The 15849-nt window shown below is 41.1% G+C and overlaps 1 protein-coding gene across 1 annotated transcript in view; it reads right to left on the bottom strand.

Annotated features, from left to right (window-relative positions):
• PRIMPOL (primase and DNA directed polymerase) overlaps positions 1-15849 on the bottom strand; it is a 66064-nt gene that overhangs the window by 19491 nt on the left and 30724 nt on the right. Inside the window, exons 6-13 of the mRNA XM_074992939.1 lie at positions 12949-13242; positions 7067-7229; positions 4110-4207; positions 3248-3334; positions 3030-3138; positions 1927-2009; positions 1798-1844; positions 47-365 (exon numbers count right to left, since the gene is read on the bottom strand). Of these exons, the coding sequence (XP_074849040.1) occupies positions 48-365; positions 1798-1844; positions 1927-2009; positions 3030-3138; positions 3248-3334; positions 4110-4207; positions 7067-7229; positions 12949-13242 (1199 nt within the window). The 3' untranslated portion in view covers position 47. The remainder of the gene's footprint in view (positions 1-46; positions 366-1797; positions 1845-1926; positions 2010-3029; positions 3139-3247; positions 3335-4109; positions 4208-7066; positions 7230-12948; positions 13243-15849) is intronic.

Raw genomic sequence — 15849 nt, forward strand, 5'->3', positions numbered from 1 at the left:
CTAAATTTAACTCAGCTGGATCTTGTAATGAATCTAAACATCTGACCTTAGTTTGCCTTGTTACCACAAATTTCCTGTTTCCTTAAAACCGGTAGGAGCAGTGCATTGGGTAGGTCTTTTTGGTCACAGTTCTGCTTGGTCAGACTGTCTACAGCTTCTGCAAGTTCAGCATCCTCCATGGCCTCCAGAAAGGAGGCATCATCAACCACATTGTCCCATTCTGCATTTGAACAGACTTGGTTATGAGATTCCTGATTTTCTGGACATATCCTTGATGATGTGCTTTCTGAGGAATCTGTAAGATTAGGCGATTTTGCTTTTTCTTCTACGTTCCCATTCTCATCCATAAGAAGTATATGTTCATCCTTTTAAAAAAACAAAATGTAAGTACTCATTACAACTGGGGGAGAATTTATTGTTGGCTTCATAATGGGAAAGATTTAGGCCCAGGCTGAAAATTTTTGAATATGTCACCTTGATTAAACACTAGGTGAGCTGACCCGACAAGTTTAAGTGTTGCGTTAAGTTATGAGCATTTACCACCCAGCCAAACCCTAATCTTATGAAAGTCAGTTTTCAATAGGGCCAAAATTTAATCCTTAAAAGCAGTGGTTTGTAATGGGCAAACTTTTGAAAATTCTGCTGTAAAAGCTCTGAGTTCTCACTAGCTGGTAGGTAGAGAACACATTTTTTGAATATGTGCTGTTGGAGATTACAAATTAGCTGTAATTGTTGTTGAAAGGGTACAACCTTTGCCAAGCAGAACTAAGAGGCTGCTAACAAGGTAGATTAAAGTTTGACTCTAGTGCTTGACAATGTGTCTAAATCAGCGGTTCTCAACCTGCTTACTCTGAGTTCTCTGGGCTATATAGTCTGCAGCTATGTACCAATTCATAAGTGGTGTGTCAGCTCAGAAGCATTGCTTTTAAATAGTGGTGATTCACTTAAGAAATTAAGTAAATAGGTATAATTTACAAGCCCTTAGTTCTGCTTCCTATAGGACTTCATCAGTTTGCAGTACGCACCTCAATAAGATATTCAAAGCTTGGCTGAGAGAGGTAATAAACAGCTTTTCAGTAGCTTAGCTATATAAAGCTCATGGCAGGGACTGCTTGACCAATGGTCTTACCTATAAACATTGAATATATACATTAAACATTGCTGAATGCTTTACTACACTATCAAAGTACTCTTCTACATGAAGATGAACTTCAGAGTCAACGACTATCATTAAATTGCCATTTTTAAGAGTGAATCAGTTAATTTTGATGTATTTAATTAGTGGTTTAGTATTCTGAAACAGTCTTAAAATATTTAACTAATTGTATGATGCAAATGATGGTTAAGTCTCACTTGTTTGCCTAAGCATCAGAAAAATATAAAACTACTTAACCAAGGAGTCAAGGAATACATTTAAAGTTGACATTCATGTATCGGTCAATTAGTGTAATAGCTAGAGAAATTGCAAGGCCTTGTGCTAGACCCTAAGGAAGAAATTTGCCTTAGTCTAGGTGAGATATTGGTACAATTGCCCACAGCCAGCCTGTTACCACTTTCCTTGTTGGTAAGAATAATAGCAGGAGAATTCTGAAATATTTGGGGGCGCAAGTATAGTCGCCACACCTGATTAGTCCCATTACTGTCTATGGAACTACTCAAAGGTAAGGATTGCACAATCAATCAGGCCTTTGGTGTAGGCAAACAAATAGCTACCCAAGAGGACACAGTTACTTTTAAACCTGCTCTCGTTCTTCTGGTGGGGGTGGGAAAGGGGGCAAGCAAGAAAAAAAAACATACCTCTTTGAAAAGAAAAGGAAGGCATATCTCTGAGGGTAATGGAATACCTTAAACAAAATGTAAACACAATTATTTTGATTTGTTAATATTTCTGAAACAGTTAAGTAATTTTATTGAAAATATACTCACTCTCTGATTTAAAGTTTTGGGCTCTGCAGACTGGGTCATAACATTTTTGATAGTAAACTTCTCTTTTTAAATCAACCAGAATCCTAAAAAACAGAGATGCAAAGGTTGACTAGCACGTACAGCACTGGCTACATTATACAAATAAGGCCAGGATTCCACCTTGGGAGTGACAATTGTGTGTCCTTTTTGAAAAGTCTTTGTACATACACCCTAGCCTATTTGCAGCTGAAATTACATTATTTCCTGCTTTCTTTACACTACATATTGTATGTAAAATATACAAAAATCTTACTGTACATCTTACATGTACAGGTTTTTGGCATGTTGGTTGTTAAAGCTTAAGTACTGAAGTGAAGTACAAATAGCTTCAGGCTACATTACTTCAGAACAGAGATGGAAAATAAGATTACCTTAATACTTTGATTTATACAAGATTGTTTTAAAAGGCAGGTTAAAACCCTCCCTTCTGCAGTGAGTTCCGCTAAAGCACATGTACAAACTCTAGTACTTAACAAGACTGCGTAACCTGGATTTGCACTATGAAACAAATCCAAAATATGTTGTGAGATATTATGCCATTTCAGCTGTGGTTGTTTCATAGCAAGAGATGCACAATATTCTATTCAATCTGTAATAGTCATTTTTTTAAAAAAGTCTAAATTTTAGAAATCGGATGTATTTTGAAAGATACCTTTTTAAAAAAGCATGCCTTTGGTTATTCTCATAGTCATGTGGAAACTAGCAATTGTTTGTCATTTGATTGTCAATTTTAGCCTGAAGAGAAATTTACATTGAGAATATGTAATTGAAAAAATTGAGTATCTCAACAATACTAACTAAATATTTGGAGTCAAACCCGACCCCATGAAGTCAGTATCTCCCATTATCCTCAGCCACTGGAATTAACTACATGAACAGGTATAAATGCATGGTCAGTTAAAGAGTAAACTGAAAAAATTCCTTCCATTACCAGTAAGGGGGTGGGATGCTGTTTTAACAGGTGCTGTAAAAACATCCCTTTTACCTGAACAGGTTTCTGTTGAGGCATTTCTGGATATCACAGTTGCATAATGTAGGGAATACTACATACTTAAAGAACATACATTATGTTGTTACTTTTGTGGGCTCTTCCAATATTTTTACACCAGCGATATCTGGATATGTCATAAACAAGGAGCTCTTCCAAGGAAAAATAATTCCAGTGTCGTATCCCTGGAAAATTAAGTACTTTTTAAAAGGCTATTGTAACACCTTGAGAATGGATGTCTCTCTCAGAAGTTGCGGGGGGGGGGGGGGGGGCTCACAGCAGGTTGGTGCTTACCTCCATGATGATCATCTTTATTAACTAAAGAGAGGACAAAATCATCAATTTCTGGATAGGGTGAACACTGATATCCTCCTATGGGATCTGTTTAATAACACACAAGTTAATAACAGATTATACAAACTCAATTATAAGTATACTTCAATCTCTCTAACCATGAAGGGCCTACTCCTAGTCCCATTAGCATCAATAAAGCAGGACTGGACATAGTATCTGACCAGTAAACTTTGAAAGAGAAGTTCCTTACACAAGAAATTGCCTGTCCTCAAGAAGGCTGGAGCTAGATCTCTACTTTTGGAAAGGGCAGGTTGCAAGTAGCACAGGCTCCTATACTTTGGAGATTGGTCAGTGCTTGCTATTGCTGTGAACAAGGGTTTTTATACCTTTACTCATATTGAATACTATTTTCCACTACAACCAACCCTATCAATTTCAATGGGGCTTTAGTGGAGTTTGATATCGTGCAAAATAATTGAGGGTGGCATACTCTCATAATTACAAATGTCAAGCTTTATTTTACCCGAGTTGTTGCTCATGTATTTTAATTGGGATGGGTGTGTCAACCAGACACACTCCTGGATGCTCACATTTTACTATTGCATGAGAAACTAGTTAGGCGCTTTCCTTGGGAAATGAAGGGCACACCCCCATGCAGGACTCAGCTAAGGGATATTGCCTAAATAAGCTGCAGCAGAAAACCTCCATTGATTTATAGCTCAACAACTATGCAGTTATCAACTCTATAGTTTGAATTATATTCCAGATTACATGAGGTGCACTGTAATAATACATATAGCAAATTACTAACCCCAACACTTAGAATGATTTTACTGAGTAAAAAATTTACATTCAAAAGTACCTGATGTACCATTGAAAATGCTCCTGTCTGTTTGTTTAGACTTTTTCTTCTTCCCTTCTGGGATGTCGCACGTTAAGACTCTTTCAATTTCTGAGAACCTGACAGAGTGAGTGAAGAGAAATAAGCCCTAATTCTCAATGCTGAGCTATACTACAGCAGAATATTGCATTCGTACACAATCCTAGCTACGTTAATTACATAGCTGGAGTTGACATATTGTACATTAATTCAGGCTTCTGTACCATCTCCACTAAGGAAGGCTGACAGGCGAATTCGCTCCTGTCAACATCGCTTACTGCTAACAAGGGCAGGAGTACTGATGCATGTGCCCCGTAAATTCGATTTAGTGTGTCCCTACCAGGCATGATAAATCAAACTCTGGAAGATTGACCACAGCAGGGTCTGTCTATCTTGTGATGACACACCCTCCAATTCCTGGGCATATCATATGTACCTTTCACATTCCTATGGTCCCTGTATTTCTGGTTGGGGGGAAAAAATCCTTTTGACTTAGATGTTTCTGCTGACATATTCCAGCAGAGGGCATGTCTATACTTACTGGGGGATGGGCGGTGTCAGTGCACCACAATTGATCATCTGGATATTGATTTTTGCCACATGTGAAAACTTAACAGAAGTCCATCTCTCTGGGCTTGGCTGTCAACCCTGGTACTTACTCTGCGCATCAGCATGAAGTAAGGGAAGGCGACACAAGCCAGAAAAGGCCCAATCTACATCAGGGAAGAAAGTTGATTCTAATACATCAATTTTTAGCTATGCAAATGCCATGCCTAGAATTGTACATCTGGGGTCGGCTTTGATCCCTAGTGTAGACCAGGCCAGCGTGTCCTCTTTCCGCAGAAGAAACAAGATCTACCTTCATCAAACCCTGGCTCCTCTACGTTACGTCTAGCCCTAAGTATGTAGCCCTTGAAAAATACTGTTTACTTTTGGGTGGCTTTTAATAAGTCTTTCTTTTTAGAGTTAGTCTCATCATCTGTAAAGAATTAGTTTTATTTTGCTGCATTTCTGGCACGAATTTATAGGTTTATAAATTTTTACAGCAGATCATTTCTTGACCTTACTCAGGAACGACTCAACTGAAGTCTGTTTTACCATGGGGCTCTAGGCCTCAACTCAGCAAGTTATTTAGGCACATGCTTAACCATGTGTTGAATTAAGCTCCAAGGCAACCAAAGATTTACAGGAAATTTGAATGTAATATACATCTTTAAGAAGATATTTAGGAGGAAATCATAATAAAATGTTCATAATAAATGCAGTTTAACTGGGGCTCAATTGTGTGAGATGCTGAGTACTGAAGTTGTTAGCAGTTTTGGATGCTTTGTTACCCCCCCCCCCACCCCACACACAGAAAAACCACACACCGTACATTGCTAGATTAGATCCTTAGAGTCTAACCTTTTTTGATAATACAGGTTGCAACTCTCAGATCCATTATTCTCTCATCCAGAAACATCCCTTGTCTGGCAGAACCATGGATGATGACAGAATAGTGGGCAGGTGCACGAGCCTCAGTGGGGCTAGCAGCAGAGCCCCTGCTTGCCCCATGGTTGCAGGACAGGAGGCTGCTGTCAGTCCAGGAGCCGGAGCCCTGCTTGACCTGCAGCAGCAGGAGATAGATGATGCCGTGGGGCTGGGACCTGGATTCCCCATCTCCCCTACAGCAGCAGGGGCTGGGAGGTTGCCATGGACCTGCACTGGAGCCCCTTCCTGCCACAGGTACTGGGAGGCTGCTGTGGGTCTGGGAGCCGGAGCCCCTACCTGCACTGTGGCGGGGTGGAGGTGCAGGGGCTGTCTGGAGCCCTGTGGAAGCCCAGGCTGTCCACCTTCCCTTGTCCGGGACCAGTCAGATCCCAATCACGCCATATAAGGGAGCTACAACCTGTATATTGTGTTGCACATATTTGTGCAGCACAAAAGAAAACTGGTGGTGCTCACCAAAGTCTGTAACCAGAATAACACTTTTCATTTTTTTCTCTGTTTAAAATGAATGTCTAGATTGAAATTATCCTCTCAAATGCTTTGGTGGGAGCACCTTTAGATTGTGATCTGTTTCAGAGTGCTATTGATTTACAGTGATAGAAATGTAGCACTTCTGAGATGAATATCTTGGAACAATTCAAATTCTTCAGCTCAAGCTAAAATAAAAAAATTCAAAAATGCCCCAAATACAACCTCCCTCCCCATATGCACACACTAACAAGTGCCATTCAGTAAACAGCAGAAGTGGCACAGGTTCTATGAATTTATTGCATATTTGAAGGTAATTATAGAAAACTGGATTTCTGACAGACTTTTGCTTCAAGGAATAACTATCAGAAAATTTTACCTGCTGAAACCTAACATGGACTTTTCAGCTGTGTCTACACAAGCCCCTTCCTTTTGGAAGGGGCATGTTAATGAGCAAGTTTGAATGATGCTAATGAGGTGCTGCCATGAATATGCAGTGCCCCTCGTTAGCATAATGGCAGCTGCGGTGATTTGAAAGTGCTGCTTTTGAATTGCACGCCACCCATGGAGACGGGGGCCTTTCAAAAGGACCCCCTGGACTTCGAAAGCCCCTTCTTCCTATCTGGTGTTAGCAAGAAGGGGCTTTCAAAGACTTGGGGGGGGGGGTTCCTTACAAAAGGCCCCCATCACCATGGGTGGCATGTGATTCGAAAGCAGCACTTTTGAAGTGCCGCGGTTGCCATCATGCTAATGAGGCACTGCATATTCATGGCAGCGCCTCATTAGCATCTTTCAAACTCACTCATTAACATACCCCTTCCTTTCAGAAGGGGCTTGTATAGACACAGCTTTCTAGCATAAAATGCATCAAGGGCAATAGAATGTCCGCGCCTTCCCCAATAAGGAGTTGCTGCTATAGCAATTATAAATAGTACCAAGCTTACATTTTAAAGTATTTTAAATATCACTAATTAAATTGTTACCTAACATTGCAGACCAAAGAGGAAAGGAAATATTGCTCCTCTTCAGAAATATTATTTTTGGGTGTAGGAACAAACTTGTTATCTTCAGCTATCTTCAAAATCACATGCTTTCCTGCTTTCGATGACTTATACAATCGGAAATTTCTGTTCTTTGTATAAACTCCTAAAGAGAGAGAGAGAGAGATTTCATAGTATAGTTACAGTTGGCTAGATTCTCTCAGCTATATATACACTACATTTGTGTGTCTCAGAAAGCATTTAAGGGAGTAAATATGAACTGTTTTATTTATTTGTTCTTTCTCACAGTCATATGATATGGTTAGAATGAATCGTGCAACCATCCATTTTTGATAACTTAATATTCAAATATAATGACAATCACTCAAAATGGTGTATAGGCATTTTAAGTAAATACTAGTTATTTGGTACTCTTTTGAAAAATCTCTGTAGAGTGTTCTCCAGTCTAATTGTTCTTTTTTCTAGCATGAAAGACCATATAACTGCCGAACTACATTCACAATTTAAATTAAGCTATCAGTTTCCTGTTCTCTGGCAGTAGGATAATATCAGTAACGTTTAAAAAAATGTGGACATCAGATGAAATTTTCATCCTAAACTCAAAATATAAATTGGCATGTATGAACAAGGAGATCTGGGACGCGGATAAGGTTAGTTTAATTCGGGAGCTGAAATTAGTTCTTATGAAAGTGAAAGACTAAGATCACTGGCATACTAGGTATATTGCTGGAATTGGAGTTCTAAGCATTCCCACACATTCTGTCAATTCATCCTAATTTTGTTTGGAAATAAATATCCTGCTCCAATTTCTTCTTTGTTCTTATTCACTGTACACTAAAGCCAAAAACTGAAGTAAACTTGTATGTTACCTGCTTAGTGTGTCACATAACTGTACCCTCCTACCTTGTTTTATTCCCTAGTTACGGCAGGCGTTAACTGTTAATATATGCTACATCTGCACTCTTGGATCCATCCACCGGGCAGTCAAGTTTAGCAGGTCTAGTGAAGACAACCTGCAAAATTGACTGTAGATCGCTCTGCAGTTGACCTACGTACTCTACCCCTGATGAGAAGAGTAAGGTAAATCAGCTTCTCCCATCAACCATGGGGTTAGACTCTGTGGTAACTCAACCTAAGGTACATAGCTTCAGCTCTAGGTACCTTAGATTGACTTTCTGCAGTTTTTATGCACCTAAATTTTCTAGACCCTTAAAAATGTAAGCAACTTGCTTGCTTACTAAAATACAGAAATTTCCCTGGATTACAGATTCTTCAATTTCTATATAACATGTTCAAATGGATTAGGCCTTAACTTTAAACCAGGGCTGTCAATTACTCGTGGTAAACCCCTGCAATTAATTAAAACCCAATTGTGATCAATCACACTGTTAAACAGAATACCAACTGAAATGTATTAAATAATTGTGGATGTTTCTATATTTAATTGATATTACGCAGAATACATATTTAGGTTCAATCTCTTAAATCCAGGACTCTTGTCTGGCAACATCCATGGTCTGGTATGACTGTGGATGTTGCAGAATTACAGTGCCCTTGGGCTGGGATGGGACCTCTATTAGCAGGGCAGGGCCTGGGGCCTGAGCAGTGGTTGGCAGGTTGGCCTGGGCCAGTGCTGGAGCTCCCACTGGTCCTGCGGCAGCATGGGGGGTGGGGAGGTGGGAGCAGAGCCCCTGCCAATCCCCCACAGGAGGAGGAAGAGAAAGCTGGGGAGGAGACACCAGTGGGCCCCTGTGACTGGAGAGCCAGAAAGCATGGCTGGGAAGTTGTGGGGCTGGGGAACTAAGCAAGGAGCCATGGTGGCCCCGTAGCCACCAGAAAGTCTGGAAAGTGGCTGCGGCTGGGGGCTAGGAGGGGAACCCAAGGGCATTGATTTCCCCTGGTCTGCCAAAATCCCTGTTTTGGGCCTGGTTAGGTCCTGAAGGTGATGGACCAGAGGGGGGCAATCTGCACAGTGCTCACTTTTTTCTTTTTATATATATATAAAAATGATAAAAAATAGTATTTTGAATTCAATGCACACAAGTACTGAAGTGCAGTCTACCATGTAAGTGTAGCTTACAAATGTAATTTTTTTAAACAAAACTTATAAACAAAATGGATAACTTTAGTACCTACAAGTTTACTCAGCCCTACTTCTTGTTCTGCCAATATCTAAGACCGTTTGTTTACATTGATGGGAGAAGCCAGCTTCTTATTTGCAGTGTCACCAGAAAGAGAGAACAGGCATTTGCATAGCACTTTTATTGCCGACACTGCAAGGTATATTCCTGCAAGATACTCGACATTCTTATGCCCCTGCACACTTCAGCCACCATTCCAGAGGACATACGGACGATGCTTTTTTTTTTTTTTAAAAAAAAAAAAAAAAGCATTAATTACATAGGGTATCTGAACTCCTTGAGGGAGAATGATATTGCTCCTTCTGTGTTTTACCTATATTCTGCCATATATTTTGTTCTAGCAATCTCAGATGATGACCCATAATATGTTCATTTTAAGGCTGCTTTCACAGCGGACAAACTATGAAGATGGCCCCAATATGAAATTTCTAAAGATAGTTACAGCACTTGATGAAGGTTTAAGAAACTGAAGTGCTATTCAAAAGCCTAAGAGGGATGAGGGTGTATTCAGAAGTCTTAAAAGAGCAACGCTGATGTGGAGATTACAGAACCTGAACCACGAAGAAAGATCAACCTTCTGCTGGTGGCATATGACTCAGATGATAGAATGAACATGCATCAGTCTGCTGCTTTGCATCATTTTCAAGCAGAATCCTTCATCAGCATAGACATATTTCTGATGGAATGGTGGTCAGAGTATGAAGGAGCATATGAATGTTTTATGCATCTGGCATGTAAATATCTTAAAACATTAGCTACACAAGTGCCCAGTGAACAAATGCCTGTTCTCACTTTCAAGTGAAAATGTAAACAAGATGCAGGCAGCCTTATCTCCTGAAAATTGTGAGCAAACTTGTGTGAGTGTCTGAGCTTTTTGTTCTTTACTACTACTACTGCTTAACCCTTGTATTCTGTGTGGAGCATACCTCACCCACAAGTCTCCTCCACTTCACTCTGTCTGGGACAAAACTTCTAGCTGGCTCCAGGGGTATCCCAGTTGTCCTTCGGTCTCAGTAAACCTGCTCCACATTGTCCGAGGTCTTCCTCTTTTGCGTTTCCCTTACATGTGAATGCTTGATGGACTATGCTGGATTATCAGAGAGGTAGCTGAGTTAGTCTGTATCTTCAAAAACACCAAGTAGTCCTGTGGCACCTCATAGATAAACAGATATTTTGGAGCATCTGACGAAGCAGGTCTTTGCCCACAAAAGCTTATGCTCCAAAATATCTGTTAGTCTATAAAGCACCACAGGACTTCTTGGTTTTTTTTATGCTGGAATATGATTTTCTGAGTGTGGGGCCTAGCCATCCCCACTGTCTTCTCTTGATTTCAGTGTCAATTGGCTCTTGTCCTACCCTTTTCCAAAGCTGCTCATTCGTGACAAAGTCTTGCCATTTGATGTGAAGGATGTACCTCAGTCATCTGTTTATGAAAGTCTATAGCTTGTGATTTGAAGACATTTTAGTACCCCGGGTATCGCATCCATACAGGAGCACGCTCTTCACATTTGTGTTGAAGAGCCCAGTCTCATCTTAGCAGATAGCTGTGAACTCCAGAGGGGATAGCTAGTCTTGAATGCAGCTGTTGCTTTCCCTATCCTGGCATTGACATCCTTAGCGGTTCCTCCATCTATGCCCGTAATACTCCCCAAGTAGGGGAACTGCTCCACATCTTCCAGGTCATCCCCTCCCAGTGTGATGGTGGTGGTGTTGGGCTGGTTGATCTTCACTGTCTTGGTCTTTTGCTTGTTAATGCTCAGGCCAGTCATTGAGGCAGTTTTGTCTAGTGTGGTGACCTTTATTTCATGCTTTCATGTTGGTGTGAAAAGAGGGCGAAATCAATGTCTTCTAGGTGTTTGAGAAGTGTCCACTGAATGCCTCAGTGATAGCCATCTGTTGTCCTGTTCGTAATCCAGTCCATTGTGATCAAGAACAGGAATGGTTAACAACAGGCACCCTTGCTGCACTCCTGATGGTACGCTGAAGGATTCTGTCAAGACTCCATTGAAAACTATTTGGCATGGTGAGGGTTCATACACTGGATGTATCAGGTTAATAATTCTGGATGGGATGCCATGGTGTTGCAGCAGTTTCCACAAAGTGTCTCTATCAACACTGTAAAAGGCTTTGTCAAAGTCTGTGAAGGTTATGTACGGGGGCGAGTTCCACTTGAGCAACTGTTCTGTGATCACTCTGAGAGTTGCTATTTGGTCAGTACAGGATCTCTTGCTTCGGAAACCAGCCTGTTCTTTCCTGAAGTGTCTATCAACTTCTGTTTTCATTCTCTTCAAGAGAATCCTACTGAACATTTTTCCTGGAACAGACAGTACCGTAATACCCCTCCAGTTCTTGCATTCCTTCAGGCTGCCCTTCTTTGAAAGCTTGATAAGGTAGTATTTAGAGTGCAAATATGTGTAACCAAAAGAAATACAGATCTGTACACTTTGTATTGTGCTGTAATTGAAATCAATATACAGATTGCACCTCTCCGGTCGAGCCAGACCAACCCCCCCCCCCACCCCCCACCCTCAGTCCCTGACTGCCAGATTTTGCCAGACCCACTGAGGTGAATGCCCCAACCCCTGGTCCCTGGCTGCCCCCACTGGCCTGCGGCAGTGGGCTCCTTGGCACTGTGCAGGACTGCCGGGGGACACAGACTCTAGCAGCTCTGCACCGGCCTGTTGGGGAAAGCCAGCACTCCAGCCCCAGCTCTGGCTCCCTATGGGGCTGCTGTGGGTGAGTGGGGAGGTCTGCCTTTGGATCTGCTGCCCCCTGCAGGGCTGCCAGGAGGCCAGCTTGGGTGCCTTCCTGCCCCAGCCCTCTGGTACAGGAGCATCCCCAAACTAGAGAGTGCTAGTTTTTGGAGGTGCAACCTGTATTTTAAAATGTAGAAAACATCCACAAATATTTAAAATAAATGGAATTCTATTATTTAACAGTGCAACTAATTGCACAATTAATCTTTTTAATTACTTGACAGTCCTACGTTATATTTAGAAAGTTCAGAAAAGACAGTACCTGTTCTGTAACTGGTGTTCTTTGAGATGTGTTGCTCATGTCCACTGCACACTGGGCATGTGCCAGCACACACCCAACTTAGAATGCACGTGAACAATCACTCAAAGGATCATACCTTCCTTATACAACCTAAAAAAGGAGTATCCATTCCTTCTAGCAGGTGGTCTCTGACAAAGCTTAAATACACAAATACCCTTCCAGCTCCCATCTTTATGCAAAAGCCACTTTCCATTTTAACTGAGCTAATGTCCCTATATGTATTACTGTCCTCTTATCATCAAGAAGCAATAGTTGCTAAAGATAAAAGTGGAAGTCTCCACAGGCTAAAGTTTTTACTTTTATAGAACATTATGAAATTCAAGTAATAGAAAACCAACATGTTCAAAATTTAAAATACGTTCAGATCAATTTGTTTCTATTTAATTGCATCCTGTTGCATGTTTTGTTTTATATTACTATACAATCAATCAGAACACTGTACAAATGGTGCTGTGATCAAAGCTTAAAGCGTCACTGATTACTTTATCAGTTACATTCCAGTATACAACCTTAATAAATGAGTATAATAGACATAATCTGGAGCCAAATTCTCATGTTCCAATGTACAGGCAAATGCCTCCTTTTCCCAGGCTCCATTTTATGTGCATGCATCCAATAGCAGAATTCTACTTAGAACATGGTTGGTACGGTATATTTTATATTTACCCAGATCAGCAACAAGTTGTTTGCCTCCTTCCTTATCGTTCACAATTAGAAAAGAAAGATCTGGATTTTCTTTCTGTTGCAGTGTTCCAATGTCCAGCATTTCATGCATGTTAGATTGCAGTTTTCCAGAAGGCTCCTCCACTGCACCAAATTTTACAATAGAATTATCTAATTCAACTGTTGCTTTGGAAGACTGGGAAATTGCACTGTCTGCCCCTTCTTCAATAATACAACTATCAGCTTTATTTTCAGTTAAATCAAGAGCAGGTTCCACAACTGTTTTCACAAAACTACCTTAAAATAATAAGAAAAAAAGGATTAGAGGCCATTTAATCACAAATTAAAATGCATGCAATAGGTTTTGTGCAAAGACTTTCAAACAAAACACACAATAGAACCTCCTTTTCTTCTTTCTAAACCTGATGCATTACCAGTTCTTTTAACTGCTGAAACGTGTGTGTCTATATATTGGTTTGGCATCAGGCACAACTGGTCCCTGGTCAGACTGGAGCTTCTGAGTACCCACCTCAAAGGAAACAAAGAATAATAATAATAAACTGAGCATGTGGTGAAGGGCAAATGTATAGTAGTGTCACTACAGCGTCTTGAAATGAACTTTCGCATTGAGAAAAAAATATTGGATACCTGTGCAAAGTCCAAGTAAACAAGCTTCATAAAGGGTTTCGGAGGAAAAATCGCTCTTTCCTACCAACCTGACAGGAGAATTCATGCTTGTAGACAGTTACTACTGGTAATAGTCTGGAACATCATCTCTGATTACAGCATGTAGGGTGCTGGTTTTATTAATTAATAACTACCAATGATCAGCATGAGCCAGAATTTTGGATTTGATATTGATTTTCATCTTGGATCTCCCATTAGACTGCCAGATTAGATTCCTAATCGGAAAAAGTGATGATTCACTTTCTTAGCCAATTGGAGCCTCATTCTGTGAACACTTATACACATCACTTATAGTAACAGCAAGTGGACTACTCACATGCAAAAGTGCAGTACTGTGGCATGTGAAAGAGCATTAGCCACTACAGCATGGAACCTGAACAACAGGAGTGTGTTTCACAGCTGCAGAGCCAGCACAAGGGTAGGAGCAGCATGAAGATGATTAAGAGACTAACTAAAGCTAAGAGGATGATTAAGAGACTAAATAAATCTAAGTTTCATATTTAATGTGTGTTAGAGTAACTAACTTTTACAAAACGGACAATTTGTATCACAAGCAAATTAAGTCTCCTATTACTGTTATGAAGGCAAAATAATAAACCACTTACTGCTTTTCCAACTCCGTTCCTATAAATCTATTATAACCATCACTGATTTTTCAACACAAACATTTAGGCAGGGTCTACACTAGAGAGTTTTGTTGACAGAAGGGGCCTTTGACGACATAACTCAAGAAGCATCTACACACTTAAAGCATTCTGTCAACAGTCACAACAGAACTCTGCATTTGCCTTGACAGTATTATCTCTCAAAAATTTGAGGCATAACAATCTATTGATGGAGTATTATCAACAGAAGTGCACGGTAGATATTTCTGTCTACAGAGAGGACGTCCGGTTGCCAGGCAGCCTTCTTTGCAGAGCTGCAATTCTGCTTTCTGGCACCAGCTGGCAGTGCAGTCTAGCAGTTCTCTGCTGACAGAGTAAGTTGGGTGTAGATGCAATCTACTGACAGATTCTGTTGAGATTTCCCTGTCAACAGATGCATCTAGGAGAGACCTACCCTTAGTGTCCAGCAGCATTACTAATTTAGTTCACAGAAAAAGCCTAGCCAATGGACTGAAATTAATAGCTCTAATGCTGTTACTGAAAGGGAACCAGCTGATGTACGAAACTACAGAAGTACAGGTTTTGTTCTGCATTTAGCTATCTAGATTGTAGTGAGCACTATTTGAGTGCTGGGGAAGAACCCCTCCCTGAACCCTGGTGGACAGAACCTAGCCCCATCTCCTTACCTGACCAGAAGGCAAGGGGCAGGACTACTGTATAAAGCCCCCAGCCAGAAGCTAGTTGGAGCCCAACCACCAGAGGAGCTAGATGCTGATTGAGAGCTCCCAGGCTGGGAGGCTGAGCCAGCCCTTCAGGAAGCTCAAGACTGGCCTGGAATACCATGCCCACAGCTAGACGAGGAGGAGGAGGAGAAGCTACTCACTGGGACAGAGACCCCACTCTCCTCCAAACCCAAAGAAACATGACCAACTACCCAAGCCAAGTATGAACAGGGGGGAGATTTGGAAGTGGCCAAGGGATAGCAGGATTAGCGTGTTATGGTGTGGATTGTCACTGACCCCAGCAGCAGACCACTCTGCTGCTAATAGAAGCCTGGGTTGGGGCACAGTAGTAGTAGTAGTAGTAGTAGTAAGGCCTGCAATCCCTCCTGCCACCCCTAACTTGTGGGTGGCATCCCCCCCAACCGTTCTGAGCATATGCCTAGGTTGTCTGCTCCTCTAACTTGTGAGGACTTTACACTGAGCTATTGTTTGTTGCTCCACCCTGAACCAAGGCCTGGGCCTTGCGACTCTACAGTGAACTATTTGTTGGGGACCTGGGAGTGTACCTAGTGAAGCCTGAGCACAGTCCTGGGCCCCAGGACTAAGCTTGGTGGCTGATACAGATCACAAAGCTGTTGACATTACTTTTAAATAAAATGCTTTTGAGCCACATCTTCTTTAATAATTTCTTCTATAAGAAAGAGGTTTCAGTCTAAAAGTTTGATTCTGTTCAAGCGTTTAATGATCACATTTAATCATTTTGCATTTCTGGTTGCAGAAGAAGAGTAACAAAGGTGAAAAAGAAAAAAAGATAGTGAGGAGCAGGGAGAGGAAATGGTTTAGTTTCAACAATCCTCAATAAAAACATGAGCTGCTTAGGCTATATGCCA

Source organism: Carettochelys insculpta, chromosome 4 (genome assembly GCF_033958435.1).
Source record: "Carettochelys insculpta isolate YL-2023 chromosome 4, ASM3395843v1, whole genome shotgun sequence".
Taxonomy (NCBI): Eukaryota; Metazoa; Chordata; order Testudines; family Carettochelyidae; genus Carettochelys; species Carettochelys insculpta.